Source organism: Triticum aestivum, chromosome 2D (genome assembly GCF_018294505.1).
Source record: "Triticum aestivum cultivar Chinese Spring chromosome 2D, IWGSC CS RefSeq v2.1, whole genome shotgun sequence".
Lineage (NCBI taxonomy): Eukaryota > Viridiplantae > Streptophyta > Magnoliopsida > Poales > Poaceae > Triticum > Triticum aestivum.
Window position 1 is genome coordinate 39,834,442 of NC_057799.1, and position 22,430 is coordinate 39,856,871.

General features: G+C 46.8%; 1 protein-coding gene and 1 non-coding gene across 2 annotated transcripts; both read left to right on the forward strand.

Moving 5' to 3' along the window:
* Nucleotides 1–7,155: 7,155 nt before the first annotated feature.
* LOC123051412 (heat stress transcription factor A-2b) lies at nucleotides 7,156–12,809 on the forward strand. Its single transcript, XM_044474278.1, has 2 exons — nucleotides 7,156–7,888; nucleotides 11,566–12,809. The coding sequence occupies exons 1-2, from the start codon at nucleotides 7,586–7,588 to the stop codon at nucleotides 12,499–12,501; spliced, it is 1,239 nt and encodes a 412-aa protein (XP_044330213.1). The 5' UTR covers nucleotides 7,156–7,585; the 3' UTR covers nucleotides 12,502–12,809.
* Nucleotides 12,810–18,803: 5,994 nt separating this feature from the next.
* Nucleotides 18,804–18,874, forward strand: TRNAG-GCC (transfer RNA glycine (anticodon GCC)). Its single transcript has one exon. It is a non-coding gene; the product is annotated as a tRNA-Gly (tRNA).
* The last annotated feature ends 3,556 nt before the right edge of the window (nucleotides 18,875–22,430 follow it).

Here is a 22,430-nt window from a genome sequence, read left to right on the forward strand (position 1 = left end):
TATTTTGATAACCTCACATGGGACAATGTTCTAATAATGATGATCATCACACTTTTATTTACTTACAACTCAATATTACAACTCGATACTAGAACAAAGATATGACTCTATATGAATGCCTCCGGCGGTGTACCGGGATGTGCAATGATCTAGCGTAGCAATGAAATCAAAAAACGGACAAGCCATCAAAACATCATGCTAGCTATCTTACGATCATGCAAAGCAATATGACAATAAATGATCAAGTCATGTATATGATGATGATGGAAGTTGCATGGCAATATATCTCGGAATGGCTATGGAAATGCCATAATAGGTAGGTATGGTGGCTGTTTTGAGGAAGATATAAGGAGGCTTATGTGTGATAGAGTGTATCATATCACGGGGTTTGGATGCACCGGTGAAGTTTGCACCGACTCTCAAGGTGAGAAAGGGCAATGCACGGTACCGAAGACGCTAGCAATGATGGAAGGGTGAGAGTGCGTATAATCCATGGACTCAACATTAATCATAAAGAACTCACATACTTATTGCAAAAATCTATTAGTCATAGAAACAAAGTACTCTGTGCATGCTCCTAGGGGGATAGACTGGTAGAAAAAGACCATCGCTCGTCCCCGACCGCCACTCATAAGGAAGACAATCAATAAATACCTCATGCTCCAAGTTCGTTACATAATGGTTCACCATATGTGCATGCTACGGGAATCACAAACTTCAACGCAAGTATTTCTGCAATACACAACTACCCACTAGCATGACTCTAATGTCATCATCTTTTATATCGCAAAACTATTGCAAGGAATCAAACATATCATATTCAGTGATCTACAAGTTTTATGTAGGATTTTATGACTAACCATGTGAATGATCAATTCCTGTCATCTCTCTAAATAGATATAAGTGAAGCAAGAGAGTTTAATTCTTTCTACAAAAGATATGCCCACGCTCTAACAAATATAAGTGAAGCAAAGGAGCATTCTACAAATGGCGGTTTTCTATGTGAAGAGAAACAGGCAATCCAAACTTCAAATGATATAAGTGAAGCACACGAAGCATTCTATAAAGCCATACTCAAAAGATATAAGTGAAGTGCAAAGAGCATTCTATAAATCAACCATGGACTATCTCATACCAGCATGGTGCGTCAAATAAAAGTGAAAAATAAATGCAAAAGACGCTCCAAGATTTGCACATATCACATGAACGAAACGAATCCGAAAACATACCGATGCTTGTTGAAGAAAGATGGGATGCCTTCCGGGGCATCCCCAAGCTTAGACGCTTGAGTCTCCTTAACTATTTACTTGGGGTGCCTTGGGCATCCCCAAGCTTGAGCTCTTGCATCTCCTTCTTCTCCTCACATCAAGACATCCTCGATCTTCGAACACTTCATCCACACAAGACTCAACAAAAAGTTCGGTAAGATCCGTTAGTATAATAAAGCAAATCACTACTCTAAGTACTGTTGCAAACCAATTCATATTTTGTTTTTGCATTGTAGCTACTGTAATATAACTTTTCCATGGCTTAATCCACTGATAGAAATTGATAGTTTCATCAAAACAAGCAAACTATGCATCAAAAACAGAATCTGTCTTAAACAGGACAGTCTGTAGTAATCTGAACATTCACCATACTTCTTGTACTCCAAAAATTCTGAAAAACTTAGGAAAAATAAACAATTTGTATAGAAAGACAGTGCAAAAAGTTTCAGAACCGCTTGACGTTCCAGTAAAAAATGTAAAATCGCGCACTACAGCCAAAGTTTCTGTTTTGCACCGCACAAACCAACAAGCAATGTAAACATCCTAAAGGAAAATCTTGGCACATTATTATTATTTTTAAACTTTATAAAAGCACACAACAGAAATAAATGACTCTCTAAAACTTCCGGGTTGTCTCCCTGGCAGCGCTTTCTTTAAAGCCATTAAGCTAGGCATATAGTGCTCAAGTAATGAATCCACCCAGATCCCAAGGTATATCAGAGCCAATTTTAATTAACAATGATTTGTGATTTAGTAGTGAGCACAAAGTAACATATATCATGCAACAACGAAGTCTAACTCTCTTCCTATGCATCGGCATATCATAAAAGAACAATTCATGTACACATAGTAAAGGCCAATGCATAGTATAAACAGTTTCTTGCAATTTTATCATATTGGAAACATGGAGAGGCGGAGATGTAGTTCCTCTCTCATAATAATTGCAAGTAGGAGCAGCAAGCACATGCATATTATATCTATCAAAATCATCATGTGTAGTAGTAAAACGCAACCCAACAATATAATCCTTAATAAGGGCAAACTTCTCCGATATAGTGTAGTTTGGAGAATTCAAAAAGATAATAGGACTATCATGTGTGGGTGCAATAGCAACAATTTCATGTTTAACATAAGGAACAATAGCAAGTTCATCTCCATAAGCATAATTCATATTGGCATCTTGGCCACAAGAATAGCAAGCATCAAGTTCGTCAAAAAGGGATATTTCAAACGAATCAACGGGATCATAGCAATTATCATAGCAATCATCCTTCGGCAAGCACGAAGGGAAAGTAAACAATATATGAGTTGAAGAGTTACTCTCATTAGAAGGTGGGCATGGGTAGCTAATCCGATCTTCCTCCTTTTGTTCTTCGCTCTCCTCATCATCTTTTTCATCCAATGAGCTCACAATTTCATCAATTTCTTCTTCCATAGACTCCTGCAAAATATTGGTCTCTTCTCGGACAGCGGAGACTTTCTCAATAAATTCATCAATATCATAATTGTATTTATAATTCTCATAACAATATTTAAGGATAGCTAAATTTTCAGGTCTATAAACTGAATCATCAAAATCTTCAAACTCTTTAAACAAAGATTCAATTGCACAAGCACCCTTAAAAGCAACAAATTCTTCTATTTGTTCCACATCATAGTAATCATATATACCATTAGCATAAGAAGCTAAGGTTTCGTTATCATTAAATTTGCATGAAAAGGGAAGGTGTGGAGCCTTCATCCTAAAGCAACAAGTATAATCATATCTCAAGCATAGTTGCCTAGCATACCAATACAACATATAAATTTGATCCCATAATATTTTCCTTTTTGAGTCAAGCGATAATCCTTAAAGTATTCACGTTGATCCAACGTGTCTCCCATAACATAATTGAATGGGGTTTTCTCAGGATTATTAAAGTAGTACATAATAGCTTTCACGTAATGAGCATCGAGGGTTTTAGGAGGTTCCCCATCTCCATGAGTAGCAAGTAAACCTAATTTTTTTGGTATTTTGTGTTCCATATCCATAACTAAAGATAGAGAACAACTTAGAACAACAAATAAAAATTACTTAGTGATAAAGCAAACAAGCACACACGAGAATATTCACCCCACGCTATTGCTCCCCGGCAACGGCGCCAGAAAAAGGTCTTGATAACCCACAAGTATAGGGGATCAATTGTAGCCTCTTTCGATAATTAAGAGTGTCGAACCCAACGAGGAGCTAAAGGTAGAACAAATATTCCCTCAAGTTCTATCGACCACCGATACAACTCTACGCACGCTTGACGTTCGCTTTACCTAGAACAAGTATAAAACTAGAAGTACTTTGTAGGTGTAACGGGATAGGTTTGCAAGAATATAAAGAGCACGTAAATAAAATCTGGGGGCTGTTTAAATAAAGAAGCAATAAAGTTAGTATAGCGAGTGTGGAAAAGTGGTGGTAGGAGTTGTGAAATTGTCCCTAAGCAATTGACTACTTTACTAGACCGATAGCAAGTTTTATGTGGGAGAGGCCACTGCTAGCATGTCATCCCTAACTTGGAATTCTATGCACTTATGATTGGAACTATTAGCAAGCATCCACAACTACTAACGTTCATAAAGGTAAAACCCAACCATAGCATTAAGATATATTGGTCCCCCTTCAATCCCGTATGCATTAATTTCTATGCTAGGTTGAAGCTTTTGTCACTCTTGCCCACCAATACATAGTCCTATCAACATACAACTAACCCTATGGTGTGATCCACGCGCGCGCTCATATGATGGACACCAAAGGACATCACAATAACCACAAGCAACTTAAACCAATCATAGCAATTCACCAATTACCGATAGGACAACGAAAATCTACTCAGACATCATAGGATGACAACACATCATTGGATAATAATATGAAGCATAAAGCACCATGTTCAAGTAGAGGGTATAGTGTGTTGCGGGAGAGTGGACTGCTGTAGATAGATGGGGGAAGGTGATGAAGATGTTGGTGAAGATGACGGAGGTGTTGGTGTAGATTGCGGTGACGATGATGGCCCCGGCGGCGTTCCGGCGCCACCGGGAGGGAGGGGGAGAGAGCCCCCCTTCTTCTTCTTCTTCTTCCTTGACCTTATCCCTAGATGGGAGAAGGGTTTCCCCTCTGGTACTTGGCTTCCATGGCATGGGAGGGGCAAGAGCCCCTCCGAGATTGGATCTGTCTCTCTGTCTCTCTCTGTTTCTACGTTCCCCGATTCTGCCCTTTCACCGTTTCTTAAATTTCCGGAGATCCGTAACTCCGATTGGGCTGAAATTTGGACACGATTTTTATCCGGATATTGGCTTTTTTGCAGCGAAAGAAGGGCACCAACCGCCTTACGGAGTGGCCACGAGGGCCCAGGGCGCTCCCCTCACCCTCGTGGGCCCCTCGGGCATCGTCTCGCGTTGATTCCACTTCCCAAAATTCAGATATATTCCAAAAAAAAATCTTCGTCAATTTCTATCCCGTTTGGACTCCATTTGATATGGATTTTTTGCGAAACAAAAAACGTGCAACAAACAGGTACTGGCACTGGGCAATGGATCAATATGTTAGTCCCAAAAATAGTATAAAAAGTTGCCAAAAATATATGAAAGTTGTAGAATATTGGCATGGAACAATAAAAAATTATAGATATGACGGAGACGTATCATCAACCACTAGTGGTAGACCTTGGGGTGGTCTCCAAACCCTCACAAACTTTCCAGGGGTAATCACAATGGTTGATTCCTCACTGAAGAATTCCTACCGCCTAGGAGTCTCCAAGCTCCAAGAGTAACAAGATCCAAGGGGAAAAGATCAACACTTGCTCAAATCATATTTGCTTCAGTCACAAGAGGGAAGGGAGTGGTTCTTTCTTTTGAGTGGAACAACTCTCTCAAACTCACAAAGTTCGACTCGGGATCTAGGATTTTGTGGAAGAGTGAAAGAGAGGGAGCACTTGTGTTCCTCGGGAGTGTTTGAGTGTAGTGGTCAATCTTACCCCGAAGGGGGGGTAGAGGTATTTATACCTCCAACAGATTAGAGCCGTTTGGAGCAAGTGTTGACCTTCTCGGATGATCTGGATGCCATCCCGGATGATCTAGATAGCTCGAAAAACAAACACAACAGAAAGGAGTCCGGATGTCCAAGAGGAACACCGGATAACGTTTGCGGGAGAAAATGTTGTGAGATGGCCAGATGATCCATGGCCAAGTCCGGACGATCCGGCTCCAGCCCGAGGGCTGTTGTTGCCATAGGAGTGCCTAGCCGGATGATCCGGGATAGTGTCTGGATGATCCGCTTCAGCAAAAAGCTACAGATATGGTTCTGGTCCACTAGCCGGATGAACTGGGACAGGGTCCGGACAATCCGGGCACACCCAGATGATCCGGGACCAGGTTCGTATGATCTTGCTAGGAACCAACATGTGGAGCACAGAAGTTGTAGGTTTTGTCTAAGTGTTTTTCCTTGGCAGATTTGGTCTTTTTGAAACACTTGTGAAACAATGTGTGTGTGTTAATATATAATGACCTAATGATAAGACTTGAGTAAAACTTGAACATACCACTTGGATCCCTCTTAATAGTACGAGATCCCTATTACTCAAGAAATGTATGAAAGAAACAAACACTTCTTTTCTTGTTGGTCATTTGCTTGAGCCATATCTCGTTTGATGTGTCCATGATTCCACTTAATGATGCCAAGAGAACTAATATCCTGTGTATATACTCAGCAAACATAATTAGCCCCTTATATGTAGTTTGTCATCAACATCAAAATATATTTAAGGGCAAGCTTGCACTTTCAGCTGCCGCGTGCCCTGTAGCTAGCCACTGTTTTTTCGGGCTCAATGCGTGCTTCAACATGCCATTTGTAAGATGACGACTGTGGGAGGTCCCCATGGTCGTGCGCGACGGGGCGAGCACCAGATGATGCGAACGGCAAGCCAGGCAGGGCGACCAGCGATGTCCGGATCTGCGATCGGCAAGCCAGAGTTTGGAGATGCGGCGACCATGCGCTGGAACTGGACGAGTCGGGGCTACAACCATCATGGAAATTTCCTGAAAGTGACTGACGTCGAGGGTACAACAATGGTGAATTTTTGTTGCAACCATGGCAGACATTTTTGCTAGAACTATGCCGTGTGTTGCAGTCGGCGTATTGAGGAGCTACAACCATTTGACAAGAAGGTGCAAACCCACGACGGCCCGATGGCGAACAAATGCTACAAACCATGAGTAGAAAAGGCTGTAACCAGCGACAAATCCTACAACCATGAACAGCGAAAGCTGCAAATTGGCGACGAGAAAAGTTTCAATCGGCAAAGAAAAAAGTTTCAACCATAGACTTGAAGTCATGGACGACGACAAAAAGTTGCAACCATCGATAGCAAAAGCTTCAACTAACATTGAAAAAAAGCTTCAACCATTTCATATGAGCGGCCGATGCTGCTGCTCGCCCGAGCTGCGCATGGCGTGCGGAGCTGTGATGACGAGGGCATGGGTATTCCGCGAGGGCTGAGAAAGAGAGGGAGGCGCCATGGGGAGTGTGCCTGTGTGTCAAGCGCAACTCGTACTCGTGAGAAAGGAGAAGGATTAACCTGCACGAGAAAAGATCCAAGCTAAACAAACATTATTGGGCGAATCAAACGGCTGGCGCGGTGACCGGCTCAAATTTGGGCCGGCCAACCGGCGCCTATCACTCGCCATTAATAAGAAAAAAAGAATAACCTGACCGCTCCCCACCGCTGTGCCGCTTATCGTGACCAGAGCACACACAGCTGCACAGCCAGACACACCGACACTTGTCGCGCCGGCCCATGCGAGGCCCGCGTCGAGCCCAGGCCCCGACACGTGCCCGACACGTGCCCTTCATCCTCCTCCAAACCCCTCCTCCATTCCCAAAATAGCAATCTCTCTCCTCTCCCCACCGCTCCTCCTCCCCTCGCCGCCACTCCAGCCGCCGAGAGGAGGGATCGATCCCATCCCGGCGGGAGCTCCGCCGCAAACTTCTCCATAAGGCCCCCGTCCGCAGCTCCGCTTCGTTTGCCAGTCAAAGCTCGCGACGCGCCTCCGTCTCCGTCCCCGTCTGGTCCCCGGCAATCTTTCAGCTGCTTTCGCGTGCGCTTCCGGCGGGTGGGAGTGATACGATTTTGATGTGTCCGTAGCGCGATTTCCCCCGCCTTATCTTGTCCCCTCCCCTCCCCGTGCCTATCCCACCCACCTTCTCGCCGGGCCAGGGCTTCCGGCGCGTTCCCTGCGCAACAGGGTAGCTTCTTGCTGAGTAGCGTGGGAGGGTTCTTGGGGTTTGGGGTATGGACCCAGTGCCGAGCCTGGTCAAGGAGGAGGAGGAGGAGGGTGCCCACGGGACAGGCGATTCGCCGGCGGTCGGGGCGGCGCCAAGGCCGATGGAGGGGCTGCACGACGCCGGGCCGCCGCCGTTCCTGACGAAGACGTACGACATGGTCGATGACCCCAACACCGACAGCATCATGTCGTGGAGCGCCGGCAACAACAGCTTCGTGGTGTGGGATCCGCACGCCTTCGCCACCGTGCTGCTGCCCAGGCAGTTCAAGCACAGCAACTTCTCCAGCTTCGTCAGGCAGCTCAACACCTATGTAAGCCACCAAGCCTGATTTTCCCTTGATTCCTCTTGCAGATTTGCAATGCAGCTGATTTGTGATGCCTCTATGCCGCTGTGAGTGTAGCTGTTCTTTTGCATCTTCTCGAAGCTCCCAAATGCAATGCTGTGAGACCGTAGCCATTGAGATTGTGTTGCCAAATTTGGTGAAGACAAGTACAGAAAAAGAGTCAACTACAACTGCGTAATATTATTAACTATTCTGGTTCAACAGTGGAGATATCATCTCTTGTTCTTCATGATTAGGACGTTTTGCACTTCAGAAAATTGGTGGTATTACACTAAACTAGCAGAGCTAAATCCCAGAAATGCGTAGGAATGCTATGTATCCAAATACACAATATTTTTGTAGAAAAGTGCATGGGAATCCCTGGCTGATAAACTTCAGTTAAGAAGAAGCCAACACGTTAACAAAATTTACCTGTTGGGCCGGATGTGTTGGATAAACCTTATGCCATCATTAAGAGAAAAAAAGTTGCCGAGGAAAGTTTATTCTGTCTGTTTCACATCCATTTATCTGTTAGTGTCATATTTTTCTTGAGATAATTTTTCGTAAGATAATCAACCGCAATTTTTTCTTGTATGTGTTGTACAATTGTGTGCTTCATGCCTTCATATTAGAGCCCCCTCTTCCCGAATTAACAGCAGTTGGAATATGTTCGTGGTGTGCCACATTGTTTGGACTTCTTTGTGAGCATGTGCATTGCTTGGTGCCATCTTAGGTTATATGTCACTTATCAAATGCTTATCTTCATAATTCATATGGCTGTTACACTGTGCTGTTACCTGCTTTCACCATGCAATGGTTACGTTTGCAACCTCCCTCCCTTTTTTGCCAGTTTGGTGAAGTGCTTAAAAATAAAATTAACTGGAGGTTGAAGATTGTTTTATGTTTTTTTTAGCTGTGAATGACTGTAGGAGAGTTTCCTGCAGTCTTTGTTGTTATATTAATCAAGGATCAGGGGTGCAAAGTTACAATGTATTTACATAGCTATCACCACAAGCTACCTAGTGTCTCACTATAAGAGGAGATGAAAAACAATTCTAATTAGCAAGAGTCTTTTTGAGAAAAGCAACTAGTGACTAGGGCAGGCCCCCAACAAGGTCGATTATGAACCCCCTCAAAGTCTTCCTTGAACCTCCTGAGCCAAGATCCATGGAGAACGGTTTTTTTTTTTGAATATGAGGCCATTTCTTTCCTTCCAAATTGACCAAGCCGAAACCACAAAAAGCTCCATGAACATGGGCGTGGCCCAGTTCGCTTTAGCGCTGGTGAGCCATTCAAAAGGGTTATTTCCCGCGCCCCAGGAAAGTTGCAGTGTTCCAACACTGAGCTGCGAAGGGGCATCTGAAGAACAGGTGTTCGAGTGTTTCTTCCTCCCGGTTGCGGCACAAGATGCAGTCGTCGGAGCGCGGCCCCCCATCGGCCACCACAAAGTGTCTACGGCTAAGCATGTTCCTGGTGTTGAGCCGATCTGAGAGTAATAACCATGCAAACATCTTCAGTTTCATCGTACAGCTCGATTTCCAGATCCACTTGTAAGAATCATGCACCACCACCTCTCTGAAGCAGAACTGATAAAACTTGGCGGATGTGTACTTGTTGCCCCAGCTATAGGACCATGCATCAGCAGTCGCCGTGTTGATGTAGCTAGCCGCCGTGACGGCCTGGAGCTGGCCACTTCCTGGTGGGCTTGGGCAGACAACGGTAAGCAGAAGACGGCGTTCAAAGAGCTGGTCAGAAGAAATTCGCGGACAGAAACGTCTTCATTAGTGGTGAAGGAGAAGGCCCTTTGGTATTTTTCTGCGAAGATTTGGCCACACCACAAGTCCTTCCAGAATAATGTCGTCTCTCCACTTCCAACAGTGACAGAGGAGATCCCTCGGTAAACTGGCATTAGTTGGATGAGCTCTCGCCACCAGAAAGATCCACAAGGCCCTGCTGCATGGGGGATGTCGTCATTGTAGTAAGTGTTCCAGATTGGTGTATGTTGCTCCCTCCATGCCATAAATAAGTGACGTTTTAGACATACCCTAAGTTAAAGTAATAGAACTTCGACTACAAATATCATTTTTGAAAATAAAAATTCATATGTATATACTATTCTCGAAAAGTATTTCTAGAATATTATATTTTTAGAAGTTCTGTACATATATTGCATTGTAAATTACTGGTCGAAGTTAAAATATCGAAGATCGTTTCAATGTCTAAGCTTCACTTATTTGTGATATGGAGTCTGATCTAAACGCTCTTATATTTCTTTACGGAGGGAGTATTAACTAGTCAGTGTAGCTCAGATGGTTAGGTTCCTTGTGGTGGAACCAGCCCACCCGGATTCAAGTCCTAGACTTGGCATGAGTGCTTGCATTTCTTAGATTTATTCCATGTTTCCTGGCGATTTATTACGAGCCACCTATGGTAACGTAGTCAATCTCAAGATTTTCAATCTCAAGATTTGCCGGCTCAGTATCTCGGAGTTGCTCATGGGGGCAGGGTGTGTGAGTGTGTGTTCATAGGGGTGAGTGTACGTGTGTATGCGAGTGTGTGCTTTTGTACTGTGTTTCTAAAAAAATACTCTCATGAATATTGTGCATAACAGTTCTCGTTCTTTTTTATTAGACCTAAGAACATCTTGGTATTACACTAGAACAAGCAGAGCTAATTCCCAAAACTGAATAAAAATACATATTATTGTGCAGAAAACCTTAAGTTAATAAGGCAGCATATTGACAAACTCTAGTTAAATGAACCTTCGTTCATATATAAGTAAAAGCTGCATTTTAACAGTTTCTGGTGAATTACTTTCCCAAGGTACTTTTTTGCTCATGTTACCATAAAAGGGAAAGCAACATTCTGGTGAGCAAAATGTTAATTCTGTGTGTTCGCATTTCATTTTTCTGTACCCTGCTAGTGTTATGAGTAAATTCACTTACCATCAGGTAAAGTGAAGCTAGTTGCACATTGGACGAATTTTGCAACAATAAGCAGTTTCAACCAGGATAGGGCCAAAAGATTGCACCGGCCACCTCATTTTTCCTTCATTGCCGCTAACGAAACCTCCATACGTCCTCTATATCTCCTGTGCAGTACTGCTGTTACCAGATCTCCCTGTTTAGTCGTTCATGTGCATTCCTCCTCTCATTTTTTGAACTTTTGCCACCGAATAAATGTTGTATTCTAAAATGACTTCAATATCTTCTCTGTACATCTTTTATTCTTCTACACGAGTCGACAGTTCTTTTATTTTTGACTATATTTTCATCTTTTTTCCCTTAAAAGGAAAAAAGGATGAAGATTAAAGATGAGTTTTGAAATAATGTAGTGAAGATACAACTGAAATAATGCAAAAATGAAGTTAAACATGTTCTAAAGAGGTAACCAGAAGATACTCTGTTGCAGTTCCATCTCTTGGTACTGTTGCGGTTTATGATCTGGAAAGAAGTAAAGGGCAGCCTGGTGCACGTGTAACAGTACCAAGAGATGGAACTGCAACAGAGTATAAACCTCTTGCTGTATCTTCACTACATTATTATAATGTCTTGTTTGTTTCATGTTGAGAAAGAATTAACATCTTGATACATCTTTATCCAAGCTTGCATTATAAGTCTCTTGGAAGTAAATTTTCCCTGGTATGTTGTTTGTTGGCTTCTCAGGGCTTCAGAAAGGTGGATCCTGACAGATGGGAGTTTGCCAATGAGGGTTTCCTACGGGGACAGAGGCACCTTCTGAAGAACATCAGGCGTCGTAAACCTCCCGCTCATACTGCCTCAAATCAGCAGTCCCTTGGATCTTACCTTGAGGTGGGGCACTTCGGATATGATGCAGAGATTGACCGGCTGAAAAGGGACAAGCAACTGTTGATGGCAGAAGTGGTGAAGCTAAGGCAGGAACAGCAGAACACGAAGGCGCGTCTGAAAGCCATGGAGGATAGGCTATGTGGAACCGAGCAGAAGCAGCAGCAGATGACGTCATTCATGGCACGTATCTTGCGGAACCCTGAATTCTTGAAGCAACTGATTGCCAAGAATGGGATGAGGAAGGAGCTCCATGACGCTATCTCGAAGAAAAGGAGGCGCCGCATCGACGGTGGACCTGAAGCTTATGCCATGGGTGCTAGTAGCAGCAGCCTGGACCAAGAGTTGCCTGTTGTGTTTGATTCTCATGGGTCAGTGGAACTTCTTGCCGAGGGGTCGGTGCCGGTGGAACTCCTTTCTGACGGGATCCCACCCGATCTGGAAGGCTCAGTGGACCTCCTTGGTGACGAGATCCCACCTGGCCTGGAAGGTTCAGTGGCACTCCTTGCTGACGGCCTGGAAGGTTCCGTGGAACTCCTTGTTGATGGGATTCCATCTGATCTCGACGCAGGTATCGACTCTAACGGCGTAACAGAGCCACAGGATTATGGTCTCGGTACCTGTGAAGCGCAGCAGAACAGAGCCCCGGGGCTGTTCCATGATAATTTCTGGGAGGAGCTGCTGAACAAAGGACTCAGCGTTGAGAACGACGAGCCGGTTAACGTAGACGGCATGGATGTGCTGTCTGAGAAGATGGGTTATCTCATCCCAAATAGCCCAACCCTCTCAACCTAGTTCCATTTCATTCTATCAAATTGCGGCGACTTTCTTCATGTTTCATCTATCCACCCTGCAGTGCATATGCAAGTGTCGTCCCCACCGTGTCCTGGTCTTCGAGTCGTCTAAACCCTAGACTTCCCTGGGATTATGTGATTTATGAGTGTTTCCTTCGATTGACCTTAGAGATCTGTTTGTTGTTTCAGGCAATATAGCCTCGTCAGTCTGTAAAAGCGGGCGCTGCTAGCTGTTGAATGCACATGTTCTGATCTATACCGTGTAAGACCGTCTTTTGTGGACTAAAGTTGTACTCCCGTCTGGATTTACAGGGCATCTTTGTGGTTAGGTCGTCAATTTGACTAACGAAATATATGTATCACATAAAAACATATCCACAGAATCATGTTCAAATGGAGTTTGGAATCATATTCAAATGAAGTTTGGAATCGTATATTTTCGGTGACAAAAAACACACATTTAGGTATTCAAATCAAAGACCCAAAAATACCCGCACACCCTGGATAGAACTAGTAGTATTTACTCCCTCTGTACTAAAGTTGAGACACTTATTTTGAGATGGAGGGATCATTGTAGATGACCTTGCATAATAGGCATAACGTCACTTTAGTGTCTCCATTTGGAGTATTCCGAAGATTTACATTTGATTTTTCATAGTTTTCGCAGTCATGTGTATTCAATTACATAGTTATGTTTGCTATTCACGATCCTTTGCTATTTGCCACTTGTGTTGTGTTGCAATGAATGATGGTCACGAGTGGTCGTGTGGCATCGCACTAGTGTTGCAACAATGATAGCGGCGAGTGGTCCTTTGACATCACCACTTGTGTTGTGTTGCTACGATAGTGGTCACGGGCAGATAAGATAGTCGCATGGTCTTAGTCCAAGACTATACAACGGTAAGTCCTCTAGGTTCTTCGGTACAACTCGCCGTGTAGTGGTGAATCAGACCCGTGCAAGGTGGTTTGGTGTATGGTGATCCCTAGTTGTTGCGATGACTTTGTCTGTGGCAAGACTTGCAACATTCTCCTACGTGTTTAGTCGTCAAATCGGATATGGCTTGTGGCCAACTGTTTATTATGCGCTGCATGGGCGTAGTCCAATCATTACGGTGAGAACTTCGTTAGTGGTTATCTAATGTGGAGTAGGCATTGGCATCGGTGATGGTAATGATGTCTCGCTGAAGATTTACATTTGATTTTCCATAGTCTTTGCAACCATGCATATTCAGTTACATAGCTATGTTTGTTGCTCAGGATCCTTTGCCTTCGCCTCTTGTGTTGTGTTGCAACAATGATGGCGACGAGCAGTCCTTTGGCAACTTGTGTTGTGTTGCAACATTGATGGTGATGAGCGGTCCTTTGCATCACCACTTGTGTTATGTCACAACAATTTTGGTGACAAGCGGATTGGGTAGTCGCATGGACTTAATCCAAGATTATCCGGTATATTAGCTAGGTTCTTTGGTGCAACTTCTCGCCATGCAGTGGCGAGTCGGACATGTGCAAGGTGTTTCGGTGTATGGCGATCTCCAGTCACTGCGATGGCTTTGCCGATGGCAAGGCCTGCAACTTTCTCATGCGTGTTTAGTCATCAAATTGGATATGTTTTGTGGCCAACTATTTAGCATGCACTACATGGGCATAGTCTAGTCCTTACAGTGAGAACTTCGTTTGAGGTCATCTAAGGTGATCTCGGAGGCACTAGCACAAGGGTGATTGTAATAGTGTCTCCTTAAATTTCTCTTAAGATAGCTGACCAAGGTATGCTATGGGGATGCTGAAGGAAATATGCCCTAGAGGCAATAATAAAGTTATTATTTATTTCCTTATATCATGATAAATGTTTATTATTCATGCTAGAATTATATTAACCGGAAACTTAGTACATGTGTGAATACATAGACAAACATAGTGTCACTAGTATGCCTCTACTTGACTAGCTCGTTAATCGAAGATGGTTGAGTTTCCTAGCCATGGACATGAGTTGTCATTTGATTAACGGGATCACATCATTAGAAGAATGATGTGATTGACTTGACCCATTCCGTTAGCTTAGCACTTGATCGTTTAGTATGTTGTTATTGCTTTCTTCATGACTTATACATGTTCCTATGACTATGAGATTATGCAACTCCCGTTTACCGGAGGAACACTTTGTGTGCTACCAAACGTCACAACGTAACTGGGTGATTATAAAGGTGCTCTACAGGTGTCTCTGAAGGTACTTGTTGGGTTGGCGTATTTCGAGATTAGGATTTGTCACTCCGATTGTCGGAGAGGTATCTCTGGGCCCTCTCGGTAATGCACATCACTGTAAAGCCTTGCAAGCATTGTGACTAATGAGTTAGTTGCGAGATGATGTATTACGAAACGAGTAAATAGACTTTCCTGTAACGAGATTGAACTAGGTATTGAGATACCGACGATCGAATCTCGGGCAAGTAACATACCGATGACAAAGGGAACAACGTATGTTGTTATGCGGTTTGACCGATAAAGATATTCGTAGAATATGTAGGAACCAATATGAGCATCCAGGTTCCGCTATTGGTTATTGACCGGAGACGTGTCTCGGTCATGTCTACATGGTTCTCGAACCCGTAGGGTCAGCACGCTTAAAGTTAGATGACGATCGGTATTATGAGTTTTGTGTTTTGATGTACCGAAGGTAGTTCGGAGTCCCGGATATGATCACGGACATGACGAAGAGTCTTGAAATGGTCGAGATATAAAGATCGATATATTGGATGACTATGTTCGGACACCGAAATGGTTTCCGGGAGTTTCGGACACATACCGGAGTACCGGGGGGTTACCGAACCCTTCGGGGAGACTAATGGGCCTATTGGGCCCTAGTGGAGAAGAGGAGGGGCGGCCAAGGGCAGCCGCGCGCCCCCTTCCCCCCAGTCCGAATTGGACAAGGAGGGGGAGGGCGGCGCCCCCCTTTCCTTTCCCCCCTCTCTCTCCTTCCCTCTCCTCTCCTACTCCCACTTGGAAGGGGGGAGTCCTACTCCCGGTGGGAGTAGGACTCCTCATGGGGCGCGCCTAGGGTGGCCGGCCCCCTCCCCCTCCTCCACTCCTTTATATACGGGGAGGGGGCACCCCTTGGAGACACAACAATTGATCTCTTGATCTCTTAGCCGTGTGCGGTGCCCCCCTCCACCATATTCCACCTCAATAATATCATAGAGGTGCTTAGGCGAAGCCCTGCGTCGGTAGCATCATCATCATCGTCACCACGCCGTCGTGCTGACGGAACTCTCCCTCGAAGCTCTGCTGGATCGGAGTTCGTGGGCCGTCATCGAGCTGAACGTGTGCTGAACTCGGAGGTGCCGTGCGTTCGGTACTTGGATCGGTCAGATCGTGAAGACGTACGACTACATCAACCGCGTTGTTCTAACGTTTCCGCTTTCGGTCTACGAGGATACGTGGACACACTCTCCCCTCTCGTTGCTATGCATCACCATGATCCTGCGTGTGCGTAGGATTTTTTTTTGAAATTACTACGTTCCCCAACAGTGGCCATCTTAAATACAAGATTTTCGTGACGGTTAGCAGAACCCGGTGACATGGATGACGACGCTCCTGCCCCCAGACGACGCATGGCTAGCCCATCGCCTACCCGTGGGACAAGCCGATGAGGCCCATTTACGGGCCATCGGGGCATGCGTCACTCCCAACCCCAACCCTGCTGGCGTCGAACATTCCATGTGCTGCCGCCATGGTGGTCGTGGTTGCAACTAGTTACACTAGTTAGTTTTAATTACTTACACTAATTTGTTTCTATCAATGTAAGTCACACTAGGTCTATCTATAACCATGAATGGAAGGAGGTGGAATTGGGGCAAGGTTCCCTGATTATATGAGCGTGGGTTGGGGAGGGGAGGGGAGGGGAGGGGGGTGTTCGAACATTGACGGGCTGACTATACACATACATCACGCTAGCCAAACTGAGCAGTGTGTAGAAGTACGTCTCGGCCTCCACTTCCCGTGTCTCTCGCACGAGGCGAATAGGGATTTTGCGTCTCCCGTTGGTGCCGCCGCAGATTGGCTTCGTCTTCCATGGCCTTAGGGCTATGGAGGCGTGTTGGATCCTGACCCTTGCCGGCAGGAGGGCTCCTACTATGTTTTTTGGTGTTCTTTTGTGTTTGTTTAGGGTTCGTGTCCTGCTCAGGACGACGAGACGATGGCGGCTCCTTGAGACAGAAATAAGGTTATCCCCTCCTAGCCTCCATTATGGCGGTGCGTCTAGCGCCATCGGAGGGTGTGCGGAGGTGTGTCTCCGACGGATCTCACGGGATTCGGTCGGAGTTTGTCTTTGGTGGATCCACTTGGATTCAGTCTTCGTTCGTCTGTGCTCGTGTGCCTTCAGGTTGGATCCTTCCGATCTACACTTCTCTTCATCGGCGGCGGTAGCTGTTCTGCTGTGCTGGTTCTATTGGGACTTAGCACGATGACTTTCCCATAATCTACTACAATAAGGTTTGTCTGGCTCCAGTGAGTGAGGGGCGATGATGATGGCCCAAGTTCAGCTCGCTCTAGTGCTTGTATTCGTTGCAAGGTGGTCTAAGGAGCTTTTTTTTTGAGGGGGGTGGTCTAAGGAGCTAGATGTAATTTTTACTTCTAGTGTTCTTTGTAGTGCCTTGCCTTGACACATGATGAATAGATCGAAAGTTTTTCCTCAAAAAAAATTGAGTAGTGTGTAATGCCATGGCATAAATAATGCTAATTTTGTGCATTATAGTTGTGAACAGGACCAGGGGATAACAGTTGTGACGAATGCAACCAAAGTTTGCACAGAGGCAATTGAAAAGCACAAGGGGAAATTGGCGGTGAATGAAGTAGGTAGATCTGCAAGTTCCTCGTTATCTGTGCTCAACAAATAATCAGCGAAAGAAATCACTGCCTGTTCAGAGATCCGCAGGCTTCCTGCAGATTTGATAAGCTGGGCTTCCTCGATTTTGAAACTGAAACCATCGGCTATATCTGTAGGCCTCCGATTTTGCCGACCTGTAAAATGTGTTTACAGGCGATTATGCAGATCGAAAATTGCGGCGGCAGACTAGAAACCGCAAACGGACCCTTAAATTTCAAAAAATATTGTTTCGCGCGAGAAATTTAAACAACAGCTCGCCGGAGCTCGCTCGCATACATGTTTCTTCTTCGCATAATAAGTTCATACACGCCACATACATACATAGAGGTTAGATATGCTAGACAGGGCCTACGCTACCGCATCACTGCACAAAATTGAGCTCACCGGAGCTCCTGCAGTAGCTGCCCACTGGCGGCGATCAGTCGGAGTCGGAGGAGTCGGAGCCGAGGTCGACGAAGAGCTTTGCCTGCTCCTCCTTCATCACGCGCAGGTTGGCCTCCTTCGATGCCTGCGCCTGCGATGTCGTGAGGCCCGAATCGAGGAAGAGCTGCTCGTACTCGAGCTCGCGCCGGATGCGCTCTTCCATCTCCTGCAGCTCCCTCGCCGACCGCTCGAGGACGACGCGCTTGAGGAGCTCCTCCTGCCCCGGTGGCAGGTAGTCCTCCGGTCCGATGACGCCTCGGCGCGGCGGCGCATCGGGCACGGCCTCCTCCAGCTCCCTCTTCACCGGAACGAGCCGCGAGCTCGATGCGCCCGCGGATGAGCTCCCCGCGGACCAGTTGCCGGAGGAGGTGCGGCGGCGACGGGCGCGCTCGAGCTCGAACTCGTCGAACTCGCGCCGGTCGAATGCCGGCGGCGGCCGGGCACCCTGGTTGAGCCACCGACGCGCCCCCCGCTTGCGCGCGGCGTCAGATCTGGCGTGGCGGCGGCGCTCCGCCTCATCCCCCGTGTCGGCCATGATGGTTCAAGGCTCGCCGGCGGCGAGAAATCGAGCGGCGCGGTGGGGAATTGGAGGGGAACACGGCGGGAGGATAGGGTTTCGACCCGTATCTGCCCCGCAAACCCGCAGTTATAGTGGCTCGGGGGTTGCGTTTGCGGGCTGCGGCAAAAAAATTTACGGGCCGGACACCGATGCGGGCTCTGGTCTGGCTAGAAAAATGGGCCGAGCCCGTATAATCGCGGGAATTATACGGGTTTGCGCTGGATACGGGGTCTGCTAGAGTTAGCTCTCAGTAGCTAGTAGCTAGTGTGCAAGCATTCGCGGATTGTTATCGTTCCTCCCGACACTTAGCACGTGCTTCAGCTGCCGATCGCACAACATGTTTGCTTTTAAAGGTCAGGCAGTGTACTGAAACTACGACTTGCACTACATGTTCGTCGGTACCGCCACATATAAGCTCTAAATAAATTTCATTCAGCAAGAAGCACCAGTGGTCTAGTGGTAGAATAGTACCCTGCCACGGTACAGACCCGGGTTCGAGTCCCGGCTGGTGCATCTCCCTCTTTATTTTTTGTCACTCCTCTTGCCTTGACTGACGTTTGTTTTTACCAGATGAAATGTTGCGCATGCTTTTTTCTTTTGGGGCATTTGGACGAAGCCTGTGTCGGCACCCATCACGGCCAGAAATGCCCGTGTGCATATGGAGCCACAAAGAAGAAGAAGAAGAAGAAGTACACCCGGGGAGGGATACGCTGATGGCCATGCACGCAGCTAGCACCAAGCAAGCGCAGACAACAAGGAAGAAGCAGTGCTCCAACTGTATGACGTACGTATGTGTGTACTGTACTTGCTGCATTCATGACATGATGGATCGGCCATGGCGCGTCAGGTTATGTATGCCCAGCTCATTCAGGCACATCATTGGCACCCAGGCCGGTCTCTCCACTTATCGGGAGGCCGTGTCTTTTTCATTCAGACTGCATATGTGTCCAGTCCATTCAATCAGATTACTGGCCTGGCCGGTCTCTCTACCCTGATCTTATTCTCATCTTAATTGTTTTGCTTGTGCTCGTCGGGACGTTGCGACTTTTTTCCAGTCCGTTCTTGGATGTCGCATGCATCCACGGCCTAGCTGCTTGTTCAGAATGGCCGGGCCGCAGCTAATCTAATCGCAGTGGCTGCGCAAAAGAAAGAATAAATAGAGTACGACGTCTGTTTATAAGCCCCAAAGCGAAAATACTCCAAAGCTCGTGCGTGCTATGTGGATATTTTTGTTTGCTTGTAAACAAGATCAGAGCCGATGTGGATGGACACCATATCGAAGGCAACATACCCGCATACACAAGCAGGTAACAATAACCAAATCGGTTGTCAAAATTAAAGGTGCAAGTCCCCATGCATCCGTCAGCGTCCATGTAAGCAGTCCCTTTGTTTTGCCCAAGTTGCTCCTGGCGATATATAGAGCATGGTGTTCGCTCTCTGTCCACCCAAATCCTCTCTCAGACGTACTACTCTATGAACCTCGCATGCAAGTTGCCGTTTCGTCGCGTCGACGCACAGGTTTCTTGGCCACACCAGGCTCGCAAACATAGATCCGGACGCATGCCTTTGGTACGCACCGATGGATCACGTGATGGATCGGCCATGCCTGCACTTGCACACATTACAATTACTGTTCAATAGGTTGAGTGTGCAAAAGGTGCAAGTCCCATGCATGCATCGACATAACGTCCATGCATCCGTCAGCTCAGCGTACTACATGGACGTAGCGCATGTAGCTGTACAGTGACAACAGAAGAAGATATCGATTGACCCATACACACATGACATATGACACATTACGTACGCATACAACTAATCAAGGCGTTCCCTTTGACGAATTTGCTCAAGTCGCTTTTGGCAACACACATAGAGCGTGCATGCATGCTGTTCGCTTTGTGTCCATCCAATCCTAGCTCGCAAGTTGCACAAATTTTTTCATGGTTTGTTTATTTCTTCCTTCGTTCAAGTGGATGGGCATGCAATGCGCGCAACAACTTGGAGGCGGAGTGCATTAGTTGGGGGTCAAAGTTGTTGCCTTAATTGGACCGAGCATGCATGCATGCCCGTCGACCAGCAGGCTGCGCCCTCGTTTCAGACCGTTTTGGCTTGGCATCTACAGCAAGCAAGCGATTTATATATATGCGAAGACTACGATATGTGGTGTATACAAACTTGTTTGCCTCTGCTGCAGCCAATCGCAGCACAAGGGCTTGCAAGAGAAAGCTTTTTTTATGCTAAGATGATGGAGCCGACCGGGCGAGGCATGGATAGACATGGGCCGACAGGTTAGTTAGACTGTGCGCCAACGAAGGTTAAGTGCGCAAAAGTGCAAGTCCCGTGGCATTTCGAACCCTCTGTCAGCACATACATCACGGCCAGAAAATACCCACCAAAACCAGTTGATGTGTCTTGGAAAAAAATTAAAAAACTGTTCGCGTGTACATGAATCATGCATGGACGTGCCGCAGCCACGAGAAGGAGAAGAAGCCGCCAGCCCAGCCGGAAATAGAGTTAGAACAGAGCCCACAGTTTTGTTTTGGAAACGGCGAGTACACGGTGTTCGTTTTCTGTCCAAGCAAACCCAGCTCATATAGTATGGCCGTATTGATTTCTGTAGCTTTGCCCCAAGTTGCTGTGCCGGCATATAGGGCTGGAACTGGAAGCTTTCTTTTCGGCAGCACGATCGATGGCCACGAACTCCAGCTAGCTGTAGCAGCAAGTGCCCTGTAGGAGCATACATGCATACAGCAAGGAGGAAGCTTGTCCTGTTCTTAACTGCACCCTAGCACCTTGCCGCATGCATGCATGATATTATGGTGGATCGGCCATGCTGGCACACGTAAATACGTCAGGATATGCATTCAAGTTCATCATCCAGGGTTATAGGCAACTCGTCGGCCGGCTAGAAATCAGTCAGCTGACTTTTTCACAGTGTTTTTCAACCTTCACCCCTTGAGCCGTGGGCCATCACCGGCCGAACCGTCCACGGTAACTTGGGCCTTACACGCACCTAGTTGGCTTGGCCCATGTCAAAGTTTCCGTCGCTGTTGCACGAAGGCTACCTATCGCTAGCGTGAAAAAAATTCAGGAAACACTGCACGTGAGCGCGGGAGAAGCCTTCGTGAGCGCGGGCTGTTTCGGTTTCCTCGGTTAACCGTACTAAAGTCCTGTACCGACCGAATTAAGTTCGGTTAGCAGACCTGAAAACCGAATTTTTCTGTAAAAGCATTAAAAACCGAAAATTCGGTTTTTTCGGTTTCGGCTTCGGTTCGGTCTTCGGTTCGTCGGTTTATATGCCCAGCCCTACCCCCCACCGCCCGCGGCCGGCGGCGCTCCCACGCGGCCTTGCCGCCCCGCCCTCCCTGGAACCACTCCCCGCCGCCGGTCCTCCGCTGCCCTGGCCATCCCTCTAGGCCCCCTACGCCGAGCTTTTTCTCCGGCGGATCCCCACGCCACCACCCCACCACCGCGCCCCACCATCGCCGGCGACCACCGCCCCCACCCTGAACCCTAAGATAGATACTGGGGTAGCCTCTCCAGCGAGCCTCCCCCCCCCTCCTCGCTGCGGCTGGTTCTTCCTCCCCTCCGGCGAACCCCTCCTCCCCACCCCCCCCCCCTTAAAAATTGACTAACCCAAAGTCGGGTCAGTCGACTGAATCTAATTTACGTACATATATCGAAGGCTAGCTCGCAGCTCAGCAGCGTCGTTGATCGAATTGTTAGTATCTCCAACGCGGTGCCGCAGATGTCCGCATGGTCGTGTCCTGACAAATTTTGCTATGCAACGGGGTGGCAAAAATGTTCACAGACGTGTCCATGTGTTCGGATTCTCGTAAACCGGCACTAAAGCTAGGGGAGATTTACGGACGTCCGTACGGGTGCCATGTGTATGCTGATACGCGGTTCCATATACCCCTCTCCCGTTTGAACCACTCTTGAAGCTTCGCCCGTGCATTGATGCTGGTCGGCAGCTCCAGAGCGGACGTGACACGATGGGCATTGATGTCACCGCCTTGCTTGAGCAACCTTGTCGGTTTCCACTCCAGCCACGACTTTCGCATCGACCGTT

Coding starts and splice junctions, on each gene's coding strand:
- LOC123051412 (XM_044474278.1), top strand. CDS start 7,586: ATGGACCCAGTGCCGAGCCTGGTCAAGGAGGAGGAGGAGGAGGGTGCC. Junction 7,889..11,565: donor TCAGGCAGCTCAACACCTAT/GTAAGCCACCAA, acceptor TTGGCTTCTCAG/GGCTTCAGAAAGGTGGATCC.